Source organism: Corapipo altera, unplaced genomic scaffold (assembly GCF_003945725.1).
Source record: "Corapipo altera isolate COAL_440 unplaced genomic scaffold, ASM394572v1 62, whole genome shotgun sequence".
NCBI classification, from domain to species: Eukaryota; Metazoa; Chordata; class Aves; order Passeriformes; family Pipridae; genus Corapipo; species Corapipo altera.
The window spans coordinates 9,730,688-9,750,896 of NW_020884894.1; the positions used below are offsets into that span (position 1 = coordinate 9,730,688).

The 20,209-nt window shown below is 55.2% G+C and overlaps 2 protein-coding genes across 4 annotated transcripts in view; both read left to right on the top strand.

Moving 5' to 3' along the window:
• Positions 1 to 60: 60 nt before the first annotated feature.
• On the top strand, positions 61 to 8,980 carry ZNF319 (zinc finger protein 319). 3 transcript variants are annotated; one of them, XM_027646591.1, is made up of 3 exons: positions 72 to 269; positions 1,080 to 1,290; positions 1,723 to 8,980. In XM_027646591.1, exon 3 carries the CDS (start codon positions 2,090 to 2,092, stop codon positions 3,746 to 3,748), a length of 1,659 nt encoding a protein of 552 aa, XP_027502392.1. In that variant the 5' UTR covers positions 72 to 269; positions 1,080 to 1,290; positions 1,723 to 2,089; the 3' UTR covers positions 3,749 to 8,980. The 3 variants fall into 3 exon arrangements, with proteins under 3 accessions (XP_027502393.1, XP_027502392.1, XP_027502391.1); XM_027646592.1 differs by lacking the exon at positions 1,080 to 1,290 and having other exon boundaries at positions 61 to 259; XM_027646590.1 differs by lacking the exon at positions 1,080 to 1,290.
• A 2,596-nt stretch (positions 8,981 to 11,576) lies between these two features.
• The window catches only part of CNGB1 (cyclic nucleotide gated channel beta 1), a 27,274-nt gene continuing 18,641 nt past the window's right edge, over positions 11,577 to 20,209 (top strand). The window contains exons 1-13 of the mRNA XM_027646960.1: positions 11,577 to 11,987; positions 12,265 to 12,322; positions 12,457 to 12,514; positions 12,630 to 12,759; positions 12,978 to 13,017; positions 13,196 to 13,262; positions 13,349 to 13,430; positions 13,784 to 13,823; positions 14,157 to 14,307; positions 14,412 to 14,487; positions 15,030 to 15,066; positions 18,452 to 18,629; positions 19,751 to 19,829. Of these exons, the coding sequence (XP_027502761.1) occupies positions 11,889 to 11,987; positions 12,265 to 12,322; positions 12,457 to 12,514; positions 12,630 to 12,759; positions 12,978 to 13,017; positions 13,196 to 13,262; positions 13,349 to 13,430; positions 13,784 to 13,823; positions 14,157 to 14,307; positions 14,412 to 14,487; positions 15,030 to 15,066; positions 18,452 to 18,629; positions 19,751 to 19,829 (1,095 nt within the window). The 5' untranslated portion in view covers positions 11,577 to 11,888. The remainder of the gene's footprint in view (positions 11,988 to 12,264; positions 12,323 to 12,456; positions 12,515 to 12,629; positions 12,760 to 12,977; positions 13,018 to 13,195; positions 13,263 to 13,348; positions 13,431 to 13,783; positions 13,824 to 14,156; positions 14,308 to 14,411; positions 14,488 to 15,029; positions 15,067 to 18,451; positions 18,630 to 19,750; positions 19,830 to 20,209) is intronic.

A 20,209-nucleotide genomic window follows, 5' to 3' on the forward strand; every position in this document is an offset into this window, starting at 1 on the left:
GGGCCTGGCCGCGGGCTGCGGCGGCGGCGGTGGCTGGTGGCCTGCGAGCTCCTCGGCCGCCCCCGCGCCCCGCGGCCCTGAGGCGGCCCGGGCCCGGCGGGAGCGGGCCGGGCCATGCCGAGCAAGGCCGCCTCGCCAGTTTGAAAGTACCTCTGCGCTCCCGACCGCGCTCCCTAAATGGTTGTCGCTTCCCACCTCCCACGGAGGGATGAGTTAGGCTGGAGCTGGCGCCGACGCGGGTCCCCGCGCAGAGCCCTCGGTAAGCCAAGGTTGGTATCGCTCTGCCCCGCGGGGAGAACGCGCTTCGCCCCCGGCGGGCCGGGATGCGGCGCCGGTGGGTTCCTCCTGCCGCGGTTCGCGGTGCCGGGGGAAGGTGGGGCCTGGGCTGTGCTGAAGTTTGGTGCCCCGCCGAGCTCGGGACCCTGCGAGCCTCCCTTCGTGCCGGCGGTCAAGGTGAGCTCTCTAGGAGAAGGAGGGGGTCCTGCACGCCAGCAGGGCTCCGATGGGGCCTTTGGGCATTTTACTGGCGTAACTGTGCTGGAGGACAAAGTAGCGCAGTGTCCCCTTAGGCAGAGGCGGGTCCAGCACTGCCCAAGCTGTGGGGCACGATCCAGCCTGAGCTGAGAGCCAGAGGAGGTGGGGATGCTGGGAATTGAGGCTCTCTGGTGCTCTTTATTGCTTAGTTTTGAACATAACCTGGAAGACCAAGGATTTCCTTACCCTGAGGGCACGTGGTTTGACACACACCTGGGTGTGCTCTTGTGGGGTTGGGGGCTCGAGGCCCAGGCGTGTTACCTGCTTGCCAGGGCCTGCACCTTCCTTCTCTCTTGAGCTGTGTTGACACTGCTGCTGTCTGCTGCTCGCCGGTGGGTTTTACTCTTCTCTAAGTTGATGCCAAGTTTTACTGGACATCTCTAGAAAGACTAGAACTTTTTAGTGTGCACAATCCTGGTGATGCTGTGTAGCAAGGCCAGGCAGCAGCTCTGGCGTAGGTTGTTTGGCTTTAGGGTACTTTTATTCCATGGTTTGGTAGGAGGTTCAGCTGAGCCATTGCTTTAACTGTTCTTTTATCTTCACAGAGTGATCCCTGTGGGTTCTGTGTTCTGTCTGTGGCTAAGATAACATTGAGGGCAAACCGTCTCCTGAGCTCTCTGGCTCTTCCCAGTCTACAAGCGCTGCCCAGAGAGGGGGAAATGTCTTGCATACATCCCTTGGGTGATGAGCCTGATATCCAAGCTGCAGGAGGAGCAGAACTGCTTCACAAGGCGGTTTCAGCTGGAGTGGGATCGGGTTGGGATTTGCCTTGACACCTGTAAAATCTAAGTCAGTAGCTTCTTAATTGCACGGCGTTTGGTGCACAGCCTGTGCAGAGAGTTCTCAGGCAGTGCCCCAGCGGCACTGGGAGATCCAGTGACCCACAACCTACGGGGTAAGGCTGAGCTGACCAGGCCCTGGGCAGTTTTGCTGCCTCTCTTGAGGGCACAATACCCTGGCTGCAGCCAAGCAGAGCCCAACCCTTTCCAGGCTGAGCACACCTTGTCCTGGGCCCTTTGCAGAGCAGCAAAGGGGGCTCTGGTTCTGGTTAGCTCCCTCACACTGTCTTCCTGGTAGGTAACTTTGCAGGGGCACAGGAGAGTTTTCAAAGAGAGCCATGGGGAGAGGTTGATAGAGAATTGCTCTCTTTCCTCCAAGACCTGACATGAGCTGTCTTCTTTCTTGCAGAGAGAGCTGCTCCCTGGGCTGCTTCCTGTGCCCTTCCCAAATGTGAGCACATCGCAGCCAGCACGGAGAAGGGCCTTCTCTTGTTTTCAAGGCACTTACGTCTGCCTCCCGTTCTTTTGTCCAAAAAAAGAAAAAGCCAAACCAAATCAGTCCACAAAGAACTTGTGCTGATCTAAGGAGGAGGCTCTGGAGTCACTTCTTTTCTTCCCAAGATCCTTGCTGTGTGCTGGAGTTTCTGCCCTCAACTTCAGGGGATCAGCTACGGGGAATCAGGATCTTGGAATCTTTTGATTTTGGTTTTACTTGAACCCTTTCAACCGGGAAGCTGAAGCTATCACTGCTAAAATCCCGTTTCTTTTTCCCAAGCATGTCAGAAAGCTGGCAGCAGCAGCAGCAACCACAGCAGCCGCCGCCACCGCAGCAGCACCACGCTGGGGCAGCCGCCCTCCCAGAGCACTCCATCCCACCCAGCACTGCTGACAACCCCTTGGGCTGCGCCGTCTACGGCATCCTGCTCCAGCCAGACCCCGGACTGCAGCACCACCAGCACGCCCCCATCCAGGCTGGAGACCCATCCCACAAATGTGGTGTGTGTGGCCATGACCTCACTCACCTCTCCAACCCCCATGAGCACCAGTGCTTGCCGGGCCATGACCGCTCTTTCCAGTGTACCCAGTGCCTGAAGATCTTCCACCAGGCCACCGACCTCCTCGAACATCAGTGCATCCAGGTGGAGCAGAAGCCTTTTGTGTGCGGGGTCTGCAAGATGGGCTTCTCCCTCCTCACCTCGCTGGCGCAGCACCACAACGTCCACAACGGCAACGCCATGAAGTGCTCTATCTGTGAGAAGACCTACAAGCCTCCTGAGGTAGAGCATTCACAGCCTCTCGACCCCTCGGAGAAGCCCTACAGCTGCTCCATCTGCCAGAAAACCTTCAAGCACCTCTCGGAGCTGTCCCGGCACGAGCGCATCCACACGGGCGAGAAGCCGTACAAGTGCACGCTGTGCGACAAGAGCTTCAGCCAGTCGTCCCACCTGGTGCACCACAAACGGACGCACAGCTCGGAGCGGCCCTACAAGTGCACGGTGTGCGAGAAGAGCTTCAAGCACCGCTCCCACCTGGTGCGCCACATGTACGCGCACTCGGGGGAGCACCTCTTCAAGTGCAACGTCTGCGAGCTGCACTTCAAGGAGTCCTCGGAGCTGCTGCAGCACCCCTGCACGCCCAGCGGCGAGCGGCCCTTCCGCTGCGGGGAGTGCCAGAAGGCCTTCAAGCGCCCCTCGGACCTGCGGCAGCACGAGCGCACGCACAGCGAGGAGAGGCCCTTCAAGTGCGACCTCTGCCAGATGAGCTTCAAGCAGCAGTACGCGCTCATGCGCCACCGCCGCACGCACAAGGCCGAGGAGCCCTTCAAGTGCAACCTGTGCGAGAAGGGCTTCGTGCAGCCCTCGCACTTAGTGTACCACCAGCACGTGCACGGCATAGAAAACCTCTTCAAGTGCAACGTGTGCCAGAAAGGCTTCAACCAGTCCTCGGAACTGCTGCGGCACAAGTGCGTGCAGAACGCGGAGCGGCCCTTCAAGTGCGCGGTGTGCAACAAGTCCTACAAGCGGGCCTCGGCTCTGCAGAAGCACCAGCTGGCCCACTGCGCCGAGAAGCCCCTCAAGTGCACGCTCTGCGAGAGACGTTTCTTCTCCTCCTCGGAGTTCGTGCAGCACCGCTGCGACCCGGCCCGCGAGAAGCCCCTCAAGTGCCCCGACTGTGAAAAGCGGTTCAAGTACGCCTCGGACCTGCAGCGCCACCGGCGCGTGCACACGGGCGAGAAGCCCTACAAGTGCTCCTCCTGCGAGAAGGCCTTCAAGCAGCGCGAGCACCTCAACAAGCACCACAGCGTGCACGCCCGGGAGCAGCAGTACAAGTGCATGTGGTGCGGGGAACGGTTCCTGGACTTGGGCCTGCTGCAGGAGCACAGCGTGCAGCACACGGCCGAGGGCGCCTACCAGGTGGCTGCTTGCTTGCCATGAGCCTCCCACCCTGCTGCAGCTTTCAGCTTGCATGGGACGCTCCCGGGCCTCGGCCTCCCCTTCCCTCTCCTCGGTTGTGGACAACCTCCAGGGAGTGTGGGGGAAAGGGGAGGTACGGGGTGTGGGCAGGTAAACTTTCCTCGGTTGATATGCCACCTGTATTGAAGTGGCAGCAGACGACGTGAACATCGTGAAGGGGTGGAGAGGAAAGGAGGGAGGTGGGGAGAGGAAACTGCCTGTAGGTGCCTGGCGTTCCCTGGACTGTAGTTCACGCTGTACCTGCAGTTCCAGTGCCGGGAGCTCAGGTACCTGCTACAGGCACCAGCCCCTTGTGTGCAGCCTTTTTCCCCTGCCCTGCCTGGTGGGGTTGGTGGGGAGGGCTGGGGGACTCTCCTCCTGGAGAGGGCTTAGGAGCAAGGCAGAGCCAGCCCTGCCTTCTCCTGAGGTGTGCTGCTCGGCACGGAAGTAGCAGGTTTCAGCTGCTGGGATCTCCCACCTTCCTTGGTCCAAGCTCAGCTGAGGGCACCATTTCAGAGCGTTAGTGTTGATTGACTGGCCCGACCTCCCCTGCTCTCCCTCCTTTTAGAGTGTTGAAAGGGATAAGCCATGGAGCTGCACAGCTCCAAAAAGCACTTTGGCATTGCTGCTTTTGCAGTCGCTGGCTGTCACACTCTGCAAGGGTTCTGAGGGAGCCTGAGTCCCTGTCAGCTGCATGGGAAACTGTAGCAAGTGCTGCACTGCTACCAGAGAGCATGGCAAGGAGCACCAGAACAGGCTGCCCAGGGAGGTCATGGATTCTCCCTCTCTGGAGGCATTCCTGTGTAACCTGGTTAGGGCGACCCTGCCTTGGCAGGTGGGTTGGACTAGATGATCTCCAGAGGTCCCTTCCAACCCTAAAAATTCTATAATTCTGTGAGAGCATCCATGCCCTGCTCCCAGCCAAGAGCCTGGCATTTAAGAGCTGCTTCCTGAGGGATCTAGCTCTCCTGCCCAGACTTGCCCCCAGGCCCCTTGAGCACCCCTTGGACTGTTAGTGGTACCTCCAGGGGGGTCAGGCAAAGGGCTGTCCCAGCAGCTCCAACACTAATGGGTGAGATGAACACTACTAATAACCTACAGCTGCAGAGGTGTTGCCATCACCAACAGTAACCCACGACGTGTGCTGGGGCCTTGGTGTCTGATTTGCTGGGGGAACCAGAGCAAGGCAGGAGAATCCTTCCTGGCCTGCAAGCTTGGCTCCACAGGGAGGGCAAGGTTACCAGTGGGTAAAAGAGGAGTGTATTTTTTCCCATCTCGCAGGAGTCCTGTTTTACCCCTTTACTCTTTCTTTACCTCTTCTGTATTTTTCAGGTTTTGCACACTTCTTGTAAACATCACTTAAAAATAAATCTCCCCTAGCAAGGTTGATGCAGCCTCAGGTGTTTTCCTCTGCAGGAATTTTCTGGCTTCTCATGACTGAGGGATCCATTACATGCCAGTTAGATGCCTTGAAGGCTGAAGATGTGCTTACTAGGTTGCCCACCAGCCTTCCCCTCTCCATCTTAGGAGATACTAAGATGTTAAATATCCGTCTGTGGAGATACTCAAGCCCTGACTGGATGTGGTCCTGAACAACCTGCTGTAGCTGACCCTGTGCAAGCAGGGAGTTGGACCTGATGATCTTCAGAGGTCCCTGCCAGCCTCAGCTCTTCTGTAATCTTGGCTGGTGCTTGTGTGAGGTTGTGATGAGCTGCAAGTGAACAGCAGCCAGTAAGTTGCCCATGTGCTGCACGAGTGAGTAGGATGAGTTTAATAAATGTCCATGGCAAGCGTGGACAGGTTAACCTTGCAGAGGGTTGGACTGGACCTGCATCAGTGGTGGGGGATGCTCATATGAAAGGTGGAGAAAGGCTTTAGTTTCCATTTCCAGCAGGGTGAGGGGGAAGGGGTGCCTTTTCAGGGGCTGGGACAGTGCAGTGACAGGTCAGACCCTGGGGCTGAGTCTTCTTCGTGTGCAGCTTTAAGGAGGTTAAAGCAGACTTTGCTCTCTGCTGCCCAAGGAAGAAAGACTGATGGTGGTTATTTTACTTCATGCTGCCTCAAAGATGTAGAACTTCTACCAAGTTTTCCATCTGTGTTTCTTTTTCCTCTTTTTTTTTGTTTTGCCTTTTTTTTTTTTTAAAGCAGTTTGTTAAAATTCATTAAAAATACTGTGTAGTTTAACTTGATGTCATACTGGATCTTTTTTAAAAAAAAAAGATGTGATAACTTGGATTTTTAAAGAGCTCTTTGGTTCTAGGTAGCTGTTTTTTGCTGTTTAATATGTAGTAAGTTCAGTGTATGCTTTTCTGTAGGAGTAAAAGGAAGTCCAAACCAAGGAAGGCTAATCCTGTCTTTGCAGAAGGGTTTGGTGGTCAGGGAGGTTGTGAGTGTGGGACCAGATGGGGAGTGTGGCACCCACCTGAACTTGCTTCTTGGACAGAGGAGGATGGTGCTGGGCCCCAGACACAGCTCCACACCATGTGCTGGCCACAGAGCTGCCAGATCCTGTCCCCTTGGTATCACCTGGGCATAGGGACTGTTGGGGAATGTTTCCCTTTGTAGTGAGCAACTGGGAAAGCCCTGGATGTCCCAGTGAGGAGCTCTGGCTCTGCTTAGGACATGGCAACAGCCAAGCAGTGTCCTGGCCAGAGAGACTGATCAGGGCTGTGTGCCTAGGGCCCTGTGGCTGGGAAAAAGGGGATGCTGTGGAGAGCTTGGCAGGGATGAGCCCAGGTCCAGATCTTCAGCCAGTACCTGTGAGGAGGTGCCTCCCAGTTCAAAAACATCTTAGTGCGGCATTAGAACATCATTATTAGGTCTGGCTGTGAGCCCATGGTGACTCAGTCTCACTATCCTGTTTGCTGCCCTGCAACAACCCAAATCCAGTAGAAGCCCATGGAGGCTTCAGCTGCCAGACCTTAGTGCTTGGGGCTGGAGGATCTCTGTGGAGCAGGCGGCTGAGCAGCCAACCAGGAGCACTGGGATGTATTTTTATAGGAGCATTTTCTAGCTGGAAGCAGCAGTGTTGTGTACAGGTGGACTGGGGGAGCAGGTTGATCTCCGTTGCTGTGCCTTTAGGTCATGTTTTGTACTGTGAGGTGAGAGGTGAGGGAAGTAGCAGGAGGCACATGAGTGTCAGGAGCACAATGCTTTGTGGGGAGGCAGGGGCTGGCCTGGGAGCCGACGTCCCTGGGGCATTACACTGCAAAGGGCTCTCTGCTAACTGCTGGTGTTTCCTTTTCAAACCAAAGAGCAGTTGTGGCCAAAGCCTCTCGGGAGTAAAATGTGTTTCTACTCTGTACCTGTGCTACACTTCCTTTCTGACATTTATTTCAGGCAACTTTCAGGCTTCTTGGCGCTGCCCCCGCTTGGCCTCTCGCATCCCTCACACCCAGGAGGGTTGCTGTGCTGGAGCTGGTGTTGCATCAGCCCTGTGGCAAGTGCTCGTGCTTGGCTTCAAGACCTGGTTGCCAGACCCCCTGAGGATGCTCTGTAGGGCTGGACAGTGGGTGGTCCCTCCCGAAGGGTGGTTCTCTTAGCAGGCAGCCTGAGCATAGGGTGCTGCTGAGGAGGCAGGGCAGAGGTGATGTGGATGTTGTCCAGGACATAAATCCTTCCCTCTAGGGCTGCTGGCTTCCTGAGTCCAGGAAGAAGGTAGTCTGTGACCTAGGCTTTTTTCTGATCTTCACTTCCCCTTACTCTACCTACAGTCTAAAGCCCCATCTACTCCACATCTATTTTGCTTATACTTTTAAAAGACCTTCTCAGCTCCTTTTCTCTCTGTTCAGTTCTTTAATCGTAAACAGTGTTTTGTTTTTCATCCCTTTTTCCATTTTGCTTGTGAAGTCTCTTCCTTCATTCCCACCCCCCTCAGCCCCAAATTCCTCTCCAAGGCTGAGGCTGGATCCAGGTGATACCAAACCACTGACGGTGAGGTCAGGTGTTTGGGACCTGAATCTTGATGGAACCCAGTGGGTGCTTCTGGTCCTCCTCCACACGAGGTCATCCATCTGGCTGGGCATGGGCAATGCCTGTGGCCTGGCAGTTTGGCTCAGCCAGATCTTGTCCATGGTACAGCTGGCTCTGGTGAGCAAGTCTAAGCCAGGACCAGGAGCCAGAACAGAGCTGTAGGAAATGGGCACTGGGGGTGAGAGCAGCCATTTCCCTGGTGGGTCCCTTTGCCAGCTCTTCAAGGCTGGGGATTAAGTGAGGGAAGGACTGTCAGACGTTCCAGGACAGAAGTCATGGCACTGGGGTGGGCTTGGACTGCTCAGTTAATTCCCCTGGGAGTGCCTGTGGAGCATCCGTGTGCATCAAGCAGGTGGCTGAGCTGAGTTCACTGTGGATGGACACCCCTGGGACCATGGGTATGCCCAGGTGGCCCTGCCAGTGCTCCAGCAAGCAGACACAATCCCTGTGATCTGGGTGGGGAGATGTGCACACTCTGGTCTTGGGGCCCACCTGCTGGAGTGGGGGGCGAAGGGGAAGGTGTCCTCTGACAGAGTTTTGGGACCATCTCTGGGTGCTCAAGCCAGCCCTTGCAGGGGGGAGAGCAGGGTGGAGAGCATTTCTACACTTCCCTTGGGTATTTGCCATTAAGTCCAGTCTGCAGTCAAAGCCTGGCTATTAATAACAGACAAAACCCCTTGTTATTCTTGAGTCTGACTCTCTCTGTGGGGTGGTGAGTTCACCTGTGGGAAGGTTCCTGCACACGCGGGCGAGATGCCAAGATGCAATAAGGGCAGGCCAAGGTTTGGGGCTGGCAGCTCCCCCTGGGCCAGGAGAGCTTCTCCCCAGCTGCCAGGCCTCCTCCACTGCCCTGCTGCTTTCTGGACATGAAGATGCTGCTCTCACAGCATGCCTGGGATGCTCAGTGAGGAGAGCAGGACCACAGGGTGGAGCTGGACCGTGGGCTTGTCTCTGAATGCCTCCGAGCCGTGGATCTGAGGGACGTCATGGCCAGTGAGGTTCTCAGGCTCCTCCTAATCTTCACTCATGACTCCGGCAGAGTTCCCGGGGCTGTGGGAAGTTGCAGCCAAGGTTGATGAGGTTTGTGTGGCTTGCAGTGCCTTTAACACTGCTCTCCGTGTGTTTCTGAGATGATACTCCATGTATGTGTGTGTATATATATATTGTATTAACACATCCCGCTCTTCTGTGTGAGTGTCAAATGGTTTTGCTTTACTAATAAATTTATAGTTATTTATACCTTCCTGTGGGTGTGTAAGATTTCTGGAGTGGAGGCCATGTGCCAGGTACCGCCTCCCCGTCTGTCTTTGTGCTCTCTCTGGCTCTGCTTGATTTTTTTTTTCATGTTTTCTCTCTTTTCCCTGAACTTTTTTGAGGGAGAAATGATGGTTCATCTTCCTGGTAACTAAAAGTCAAGATGCAGGATATGGGTAGGCTTCCAGGCAAGCAGAGTGTGCAGTTGCCCCTTGATAGAGGTGGAGTACTCCCTCCCCAGGGTAAAACTCCTCCCTGGGAGCTTCTGGACAGAAGCAGGAGTCTCGGTCTGCCAGAGAGGAGCAACTGTTCAAGAGGCAGAAGCTGATGCCTGTTGTGCTCTGAGCACCCCAGCCCCCACACACAACTGTTTGAGCTTTCCCAGAGGTTTGTTTTGCACCCCCAGTCCTGTGATAGCAAAAGAGGAATCTGCTACCTGCAGACAACATAACTTGCTCCATCCCACACCCAGGCCAGGTGAGATGTATGAGATGTGTCTCTGAGTCACTGAAAAAATGCTTCTATGCCACAGTTTCCTTGGCTGTGAATCAAATCTGCAGAAGTGCTGGGGCCAGGTAGGATGGGTGCTTGTTGCCCACTGGGCTGGAGACACCCATGGAGCCAGGGAAGGAGGAATTTGGTCAAGGGGCTCCAGCACTGCTCCAGGGAGCTCTACCCAAAGACAGGAGCTGGGGCTGGATGTGGAGCAGAGAAGCCTTGCTGGTACCTGCCTTCCAGGGTGTGACTGAGATTAGGGGCAGTGGGAAAGGCTGGCAGTTGAGCAGGACTGGAGGTAAACGGATCAAGCAGCAATTGGCAGGCTCAGCAAGGGGAGGCTTAGCTCAACTCAGCACAGATTTGCTGCCTCCTGCCTTGGATCCTCTGGGGCTGGGGCAGAGCTGTGGGTGGAGCACCCTCAGCACATCACCCTCATCACACCACCTTGTGTCACCCCGCGGGGTTTCAGCAGCTTCACTGCTGCTCTTCTGCACGTTCCTGCACCCCCCTGTGCCTGAGTGAGACGACTCCGTGCCCTTTAGCACTGCCGGTGAGTGCCTGGGATAGCTTTGGTGGCTCCAGGGATTTTGAGGATGCTCAAACCTACTTCGTTTTGGGGTTTTCTTTGCATTATCCTGCACGAAGACCAGGCTGGCTGCTGGGAGCCGGGGCGCTCGGGACAGCTGGGTGCCTGTAATCCCATTTGCAGGCAGCACAGGGCTAATCCCCGCAGAGCCCTGAGCGGATTGAGGCGGGTTTGGGGGGTCAGTGGCGAGCTGAGGTGGCCAAGGGAGCCCACGCATCCCAGGGTGGCTTCCCAGGGAGGTGGTGGTGAGTCTGCAGGGGTAAGTGGCAGCGATGGAGGTGAGGGACGTGGCTGGGGCTTTTGCAGGACCACCTCTGCACATCACAGGGGGGTTGGTGCTCTGAGACAGAGCTGGGGATGAGCTGTGTTGGGGGAGCGAGCAGGTCCATGGGGAGTGATGTTGCAAGGGCAGCGGACCTGGGTAATATGGAGGGTTTGATGGGCTACTGGAGGGGAGGGAAATGCTACAGTGGTCCCTGCTCCAAATGGAAACAGTGGATCTGCACCCCACTTGCTGTTGGAGATAAGACTAAGGCCCTTTGCTCGCTGGCACAAGCCCCACGGAGCTGCCACGACAGGTGGTGGCACTGGTCGGTACCTGCAGTGCAGGGGGATGCATGAGACTGCCAGATCTTCCGTGCCATTGCAGCAAATCCTGGCTACTTATTCCTATTTCTTCCAGCAGCTAGTTTTTTGGGGACCCACAGATGTTTCTGCCCCTTTCTTGTTCAGATGTGCCAGAGGAATGGCCTCTGCCCTCCACTTTCCTTCCCAGACCAAGGACAGGCTAATGCTTTTACAACTTCTCAAGCTTATGTTGGGGGAGGAGGGGATCTTGACTGTCAGGGGGGCTCGCTGAAGCCCTGGGGGGCTTTCTCTGGATTGTTTGGGCTCAGTGCTGTACACTGACCCTGTGCTTCCTTGGGACCTGTGCCAAAGCATGGGTGGAAATGCCTCTGCTCTGTGGGGCTGCCGGGTTTTCCTTCCTGCTCCTGGGGCATTCGCATCTCCTTAATCCTTTATGACCAGTGGCTGGTAAAAGGCAATTTAATTGGTTTCTGGTTGTCTGATTTTACAGCCACACTGTCCAGTTTTGGGGATGTGGGGTTCTCTGGGAGAGTTGACCCTGTCTATGGTGCACTGGGGGCTGGAAGTGCTGCTTCAGCTGCATCCAAACCCGGCTCCTTGACTTCCCAAGGTGTGGGCAAGCAAAGGGCTGAGGACACACATCACCCTTCCTGGGAACCTTGGCCTGTTTAGATTTAAGGAGCCAAGCTTTGGACAGCCCCCTACAAGCCATGTTGAGGGAACTGAAGGCGTCCTGCACTCCTAAAGGCTGCATTAATGCAAAGAGGCCAGCGCTGAGCCGCTTCCAGCCTGTATCTGCTGCGTGTGGGACTGGGGTCATGTGTCTACCTGAGATTGAAAGTCCCATGCTGTGTCCCAGCTGGGCTGGAAGGAGCTCAGGGATCTGCTTTCTTTTGCCCTTTCAGGCATCATCTGTGAGCAGCAGCATAGGGACTGCCCGAAGTGCTCCCAGGCCCTTCACTGGGCAGTGTGGGGTGTCCTTGGAGGGGCATTTTGGGCAGAGCACAGCTCTTTGGAAGGGCAGCAGCAGAAGACACTCCGAGGTTGAGCAGTGCCACGTTTCCCAAGCAGAACACGGAAACGGAAGGACACCAAGGACCTCTTTGGGCTGCTCTGGAGACAGCGTGAGCAGCTGGTGCACCCGGTATTCCTTGGGGGGTGTGCACCCCTGCTGCTGGCCTCTTGTAGGCTGGAGACCCCTCCTCACTGCCCGCAGGCAGCGGGATGATGGGCTGGATCAACCGGGTGGTTCCCCAGCCCCCGGTGCCCCCGGTGACGGAGGAGACCCCGCGGGCCCCAGCACAGGAGCCAGAGCCAGTTAAGGTGAGCAGGGAGCCAATTTGGGGGGTAATGGGGACACCGTGACCTATGTGGAGAAATGCCTGTGCCTCTGCATCCATCCCTGGCTCTTTGGCATCCAGGGATGCTCCGCAGCATCCTCAAGAGGGATGGGGGCCAGGACGCTTCCCTGCTCTGAGCTGCTGGGAAACAGCAGGAAGGATGGGGAGTCCCTGGGGTTTGCAGCCACCTTTGAGCAGGGGCACTGTCCACTGTGCCTCACCCTCTGACTCTCTGACACCTTCTGCCTTTTACCCTGAAGGCACCAGCAGGAAAAGCCAGTGGTCCCACGGATGTTGCTGACCAGGCACGCACTGAGGGTAAGCCCCACACTGGCTCAGGCCACAGGTCATGTTCCTTTACCAGCTGGTCCCCCTCCTGCCCAGCGTGCTTGGGGGCTGCCAGAGTGATGACAGGTGCTTGCCTTTGTTTTTTTTCCCTGCTGCCATTGAAGAACTAGTAAAGAAAGTAGAATTTGTGATCCCTGAAGACACAGGTTCTATGTTTGAGAGGTATGGCTCTTGCACCCTCCAGTGTGCAACACGGTTTGCTTGGGATTTTGCTTTCTGTTGGGGGCTGGATGCCTGGGGTGGTGTTCCCAGCCTGACTCGCTCCCTTCTCTGGCAGCATGGGGAGCAGTGTGCGCTTCTGGCTCTCCTATGGGATAAGGAGGGTGATTCCCCAGCCAGTTCCACCCCCAGGGACACTGCAGGTGCTCGGGAAGAGCTTTGAGACAAGCATTGATGTTCCTGATGAGGTAGGAGACAGATCTTAGCAGCGATCTGGTGTATTTGGGCTTCCACATCTTTTTTTCCTTCTTATCACTCTCCCAGTGCTAACTGGGAGCACTAAATGTGCCCTGCATTGTTTTCTGCCTTCATCTGTCCCTGGGGAAGGGGCAGATTTCCCTCCCCACCCAATAGGATGAGCCTCACCTTGGCTGTCGGGTGGGTGACAGTCTGTTTGGCTTTTCAGACAGAGGTCCAGGTCCTTCCGGAGGAGGACGACGGTCTTGGTAAGGAGAGCTGGGAGCCTGCAGTTTGCAACATCCCAGGGGCCTCTCTGGGACTCCCACACCCCACCTCCCTGACTGGTGATGCTGGCACCATTGTCCCCTTGAGCTGGCTGATGGGGGGACCTGAAGGTCCCAGCAGTGCAGGTCCCCCATGCCCACGGCAATGCTCCCCTTGCAGACATAATCCCCTTCGATCCAGAGGAGGACGGCTTCGAGGATGACCTGGACGCCCCCAGAGAGGAGTGGTGGGTCCCCAGCGAGGCTGGCAGGGGGCTGGGGGAGGACAGGAGGGCACAGGATGAGCTCCCTGAGCACGGCACTCTCCCCACAGGGTAGGAAAGCGGGTGCTCAGCTGGCTGTCACAGGGCTTTGAGAGGATTGTGCCGCAGCCGGAGGGGATGAAAAAGCTGGAGGTGAGCACTGCCCAGCTCGGGGAGACTGGGGGGCCACCGGGCAGAGGTTGACAGCAGGGTGGGCTCCCTGCCTTCATCCTCCTGCACACCCCAGCAAAAGAGAGACCTTGGGGTGCTGTCCCGTTGTTCCCAACCTGGCTGCATGCAGGGGGGACTTTCCAGTTGGGACTTGCTGGTGGCAACAACACTGGGTTTAATGGTTGTTGTCAGGGAAATGGGGCCAAAACTGCAGCAGAGGATGTGTGGGGTTGAGAGTGTGGGTGTCCTTGGGGTGGGGCACAGGCCCACATGGGTTGGTGTGAGGCTGCAGGCAGTGCTTTGCCACATCCATCCATCCCTCTGTCTATCTGCAGACAGAGCAGAAGGATCAGAAGTGTGAAGCCACAGTGGAAGGTGAGTGATCCAACCCCCTTCCTGGGTGGCCCTTTCAGAGGAGACACTGAGAGCCCAGCTGCGGGTGCCCTTCATCTCCATGCCCAGGATTCCCACTGTGCTGAGAGGGGTGGGCACACGGGTCCTGGCATCACAGCACTGCCCCTACATCACTTCTGTCCCCAGACTGCCCATGTCCTCAACCCAGGCTGGGCCCCCAGTGGAGAGGCTGCCAGGGAGGTACCCCAGGCCTGTTCCTCTGTGGGAGGTGACCCTTCCTTGCTTACTCTGCTTCCCAACAATTTATGACTGCTGCATTGCCTAATCCCCCTTCTTCCAAATAAACCTGAGCAGGCACAAAAAGGACTGAAACGACAGCAAAGCCAAACCCCCGCCTTTCAGCTGCCCTGAGCACATCAGTGGCAGAGACACCAGCAGCTGCCACGGGGCAACCAGAGCCAGTGACCACCCTCACCACTCAGTCTGTGGCTCTGGATGGCATCAGGTAACCACAGGGCAATTTCTGCCTGTGTCTGGTGGCCAGAAGGTTGGCTGATGTGGGAGCAAAGGCTCTGGCTGCCAGGTCTAACACTGGTTTCTTGTCACCAGGATGTTCATCTGGTTTGTCCAGAAGCTGGAGAAGGTGTTGCCACAGCCAGTGACCATGGGGAAGCAGGACACACAGGTATGCTGTCTGCTGGATAGGCAAAGAGCATGAGAACACCATGTCCCTGGTATGGGGAAGGGTGTCCCTTGCTATGCAGAAGCTACTAGATCAGTGCTGGGACCTGGTGTGGTTTGGGCTGTCACCCAACTCCTTCAAGAAAACAAATACCCATGACCTGCTTAGCTGATGAAAACCAGGATTTGGCTTCTAAGCAGCACGAGAGCCTGCAGCATGTTTTCTTTACCATTTCCTTGCATTTCTGTGCAGCACTGGGTGGTGTCCAGGCCCTGGCACCTCACCCAAGTGCAGTCCCAGTTCTAAGGATAAGCAGCAGCAGCATGTTTAGATGCTCTCCTTTCCTGCTCTTGCCCCCAGGTGAGCTCACTGATGTGCTCCTGCCTCATATTATCATGTATGTCCACAGCCAAGCCATCCAACTTGACATGAGAAATCACGTGGGGTATTTAGGGAAATAGGGCCACTTTTACTGCAAATGGGTATTTAGGTTAGAAATTACTGAAAATGGACAATGAGTCATGTTTCCCTTTTCCTCCTGGCAGGGAGTGACCTCAGCAACCTTGAGTCCCGTGGAACAAAGTAAGTGGTGGCTCCATCTCACTGTGAGTTTGATTGTGTACCTTATCAGAAAGGTTATTGGGAAGAAGGGTCACTGTCATCTTTTTCCCCTGATCTGCCCTGGGTGCCAGTTTGGGAGCCCTTGGAATCCCGTGGGAAAGCCATGGGAGGCTGTTGATGCTTGAGAAATGGGAGCGGCTGTGGAGTTGTGGCAGGGACTTGGTAAAACCCAGGGTTTGTTGGAATCTCTAAGTGCAGCATCCCACTGTCCTTGGGTCCCAGGTTTTGAAGTTAGTGCTGATCTCAAGATCTGTCCTCAGGCTGTGCTGGAGGATGTTTGCTGAGCTGGTGGGATTTGATCAAAGGGAATTCAAATCTGCTGCTTTCTTTCCCCCCTCTGGCACGCTCGCTGCTAAAGCTGGAAGGTGTTTGCCAAGCCTGGTGGGAGTTGTCTAGGAAGGTACCTCAGGAAAACAAAATCCTGGGATTAGGTGTGTTATATATGAGTCTGCATGGCTGTGGAAAAACTTGTGGGGTTCACACTGCTTCTTGCCTGCCTGTGGAGGGGATCAAGCACCAGCTCTGCAGGCGGTCGGGCTTGGCTCCCCCCACCAGCCACGTTGGGGGATACTGGACAAAATGGCAGAGCCACTCTGGATGCCTCTCTGGATGGACTGGGCAGGGTTGCACAGCCCCATGCAAGTGCTGTCCCTGGCAAGGAGTGACTGGTTGGGCTGGGGGAGCTGCTGACAAGAGCAGGGACCCACTGAGGCACACGGAAGCTGCACATCCCTCAGGAACATCCCCCAGGAACATGCCAGGAGGTTGCTCCTGCTGAGCCACCAGCAGCTTGGCAGAACCTCAGAGAGTGAAATCCTGGGAAGAGGCATTTCTCACGTGTTTGTACAAACTGGAGACCTGTGCATTGCCATGGAGCTCTGAAAGAGGCAAAGCCAGGGATGTGCTGGGCAGGCACAGCCTTGGTGCACAGCCGGCTTTGGTGCCTTGAGGCATCTCCAGGTCACTTAATTGGGTTGAGCAAGAGATCTGCCCTGGCCCCAGACTGCCAGCACGCTCATTAATGTTTTCCTTCTCCTTTTGTTTCAGGGGGCAAAGGGGCTTAGCGCCTCTGAAACAAACGGAAAACGAAGACCATGGCAAACCAGCCCTTCCCACACCCAAATGAGACCAACCTGAGGAGAAAGTGCAGCTGGGGAGGAAAAGCAATGGGGAATTTGCAAAATAGTCTCTAGCTCCTTCCCAGCTGGGGCACTGGGGACCCAAGCCTGGCACAGAGATGCCAGCTGCATGTCCCCAGTCCCAGGGCTGTCCCACTTGGCTCCCTCTTTTCTCTGGGAGTTGGAGCTATTAGTTTTGCAGGACAATGTCTATGAGATGGAAGCTACAATTTATAGGATGGTAGAAAAGCATCACTGAGGACACCTTGGTGGCAGAAAGCCTCTTGCTGCAGTCTCCCAGCACTCCTGGCTCTCTCAATGCCCCCCTAAAATCTGAATATTCAATCTGAGACCTCCAGCTGAAACCCACAGGTTTCTTTGAGTCAACTTCTGCCTCCGAGGTGTAATGTTATAAAGCTCTTGAAGCTCTTGTCAGCTCCTTATTGCTTTTCTTCCACTAACTGAGTGTTTTCTCCCAGCAAGTGGAAAGGGTTCTGATTTGCAGCAGCAAATCAGATGGGTGAGGTTAATCTCTAGGTGAATAGGTAGGACTTAATGGTTAAAAACCTTTGCCCAGACTCTCCTTCTAAGAGAACTTACCCCAAACTCTCCTTACCCCTAACGAAAGCTGCTCCCTCCTGAAGTTCACAGCTCCTTGGATGCAGCATTAACCACAGTGGCAGGAGTGTCTTGGCAGGGAAGGGATCCCAGGAGCTGTCTCCAGGCCAGAGGAGTGCAGGCAGGCACAGCCAGTGCAGGCACACTGGACTTAATGGGCTGAGAACCCCTACACCCCCAGTGCAAGGTACACACCTTGGAATCTCAGACTAGGGACCTTTGTGAGGGACCTTTGAATATGATCTGGTCCAACTCCCCTGCCATGGGCAGGGACACCTTCCACTGACTTTGGTAAAAAGTCTTTCTCCATCTCTTGTATAAGCCCCCTGATATATTGACAGGCCGGGTTAAGATCTCCCACCATCTTGTTCCAACTTTTTAGGCCCATCTAGGCAACCAATAATGATGAGCCAAGAGACCACCCTGAGATCCATCCCCTGCTTGTACCAGGCCACAGTTTTAGCATTTGCCCCATTTTCATATAATGTATACAAAAGCCATGGTGTGTTTCAAAAGCCATCTCCCTGCTTGCTGTCCCGTGTTTAATTACCAGAGATCTAGAGGGAACATCATGGACACCTTGGGGTGGGTGAATACAGCACTGGTACAAGCATGCCTGGGTTTCCTGCCTTTCTGTAGTTGAATTTCCACGTTTCCTTTCAGCTTCACTGTGGACATGTAAGTTTTGTTGTCAGGCAGACATCAAAATAAACTGATTTTACAGTAAGCGGATGTGCTTCCTCCTCCTGTTTCTCTGGTGTGTGCCTGACGTGGTAGGATGGGTACCCCTGGGACACAGAGAGGGCTCTACACGGGTCAGACCAGCTCTCCTCACCCTTAAGCTGCTCCACAGCTCCCCAAGAAACCTGCCATGGATTTGGGTTGGCATCACCCCACTAACCCACCACGGGTTTTTCCCCGGTGACGCTGGGCAGTGGCAGTGTGCATGGGATGCTCCCTACACCGTGGCCAGGGGAGTGTTTGGAGCAGGCATGGTGTGGTGCTTGGGTGTTGCAGTGTGGGCTCTGGGTTGGGTTTTGCTCTGCAGATCCAAGGCCCTTGGGCCGTGCCAGGGTGACACTTTGCTGGGAGTTCACAAAGGGAGAGGCTTTGGGCTCTTCCCTTGGCTGCTCCTGACTGCAAGGAGAGGCAAAATGTGGCCTGGAAATGGGCCAGATTGCTGCTGGTGGAGGTGGCTACACATGCAGGGAAGCCAGCAGCCATCTGTGTGCAGAGGGTTATAGCTTTCATAGAATCACAGAATGGTTGGGGTTGGAAGGGACCTTAAATTCATCCAGTGTTAATCCCCCTGCTGCGGGCAGGGTCACTTTGCACGAGACCAGGTTGCTCAAGGGCTTCACAGGGCTTTGGCTGTGCTTGGCACAAAATGGTGAATTTTCTTTTTCCTTCTGGCAAAGGCCCCAAGGCATCTGTCCAGCACATCTTGGGATCACCAGGGCTGCCCAAACCTGTGCAGGCTGAGAACTGCTTCAGCACCGCAGCATCAAGCAGATGAAACACGGGATCTGTCCTGGCCCTACATCTGACCCCTTGAGAATGTGCTCTCACACTCTCACTTCATCACCTCCCTTTCCCCATTCCAATTTCAGTTCATATACCCCCTGGGGAACCTGAGGAGACCCACCTCATCCTGGAAGAGATCACTGATGACCAGATTAATGAAGACACATGTGAGATGATGGCCTGGAGTCACAAGGCTGAGCCAGAGGCAGATGCTCGTTCCCTTCCCCCCATACAGGAGGAACCTCAGGAAGAAGAAGAAAACAGGTAGGAGAAGGAAGATGCTGTTGATGGACAGGTCTACATGTTCTCCAGTCACCAGTGTGGTGGCCATGGGAGGGGACAAGCACATCCCCAGGCATCCCTCCTTGCCAGCACTGGTGGTGGAGCTGGCAACTGAGGCGCCTGTTTTGGAAGAGGGGGGAATCCACCAGAAGAACCCAAAAGGTGTTTCAGCAAATGTCCTTTGCTTCTGGTGTTGAGATTCGGATTGGGGCAGGCGGTGGCAGAGCCATCAGTGCAATGCTCACAGTGCCCTGCAAAGGACAGCTGAGGGAGGCTCTGCTTAGGCTCCTGTAAGATTTTGGCCCTAAAGGCAAGAGGGCTTGGACCTTGTTCCCAGCAGTTGCACATTCAGCTGTAATGACATTCAGAAATAGGAGTTGTCTCTGTAGAATTCACTCTACTTCTCCCAAAAGAAACACCTGCTGAGGTTCTCCCAAGGGCTGGGCAGTGTGTTCAGAGCCAGAAGCAGGCTGTGTTGCAACAGGGGGATGAGAGGTGCCCATGCACACTCGCAAAGGGTTTCTGAGACCCCCTGAGCCCAGAACGGGCCAAGACAGTGGTCCCCACCTCCCAACACTGGCAATGCTCAACTGCACTAAGCACAAGCAATGCCCTGAGCCACACTGGCTCAGCAGAGGTCTCTCCTGCTCAATCAGAAAACACTGGGCATGCTATAAAAATATTTTTCAGATTTTTTTGCCCCTTACTACAGAAGCTGTGAGAAGCCGTGGGCAGCAAGTACAGCCTGTCCTGCGGGCTGGATTTCATTAACAGGAGGTTTTGATCAAAAGCAGCAACCAGTGACCCCTAAGCACATCCTCCTCCCATGCAGCAAAGGGAATCTGAAGGCTCAAGGACTCTGGTTTTGGGTTCCCAAACTCTTTCCCGCTCTCCCTCCCACCTGCTTGGAGCTGTAGACACTAATGGGATGTGAAACAGTGTATGCCCAGTTATGCCCCAGCATATCCAACCCCCCTGGGAGGTTGGCTGGGGGTTGGAGGGAGATCATCTCCAGCCAAAGGGGTTGGGGAGACTGGCAGGGATCCTCATGTGAGGTTCAGACATACTTTGTAGATTTTACTTAATGAGTTTCTCCTTCCCAGACTGTGGTTGAGCTCCCCAAGCACTACCAAGGAGGAAAAGGAGGAGGAAAAAAAGGAGGAGGAAGAGAAAGAAAAATGGGAGGAGGAAGAGAAGGAGCAGGAGAAAGAGAAGAAAAAATGGGAGGAGGAAGAGAAGGAGCAGGAGAAAGAGGAGAGAGAGGAGGAGAAGGAGGAGGAGGAAGGGAAGAAGGAGGAGGAGGAGAAGAAGGTGGAGGAAGAGAAGAAGGTGGTGGAGGAGAAAAAGGTGGACGAGGAGGAGAAGAAGGTATTGGAGGAGGAGGAGGAAAAGAAGGAGAAGAAGGAGGAGGAGGAGAAGAAGGAGGAGGAAGAGAAGAAGGAGGAGGAGGACAAGAAGGAGAAAGAAGAGAAGAAGGAGGAGGAAGAGAAGAAGAAGGAGGAGGAGGAGAAAGTGGAGGAGAAGAAGGAGGAGGAAAAGAAGGTGGAGGAAGAGGAGAAGAA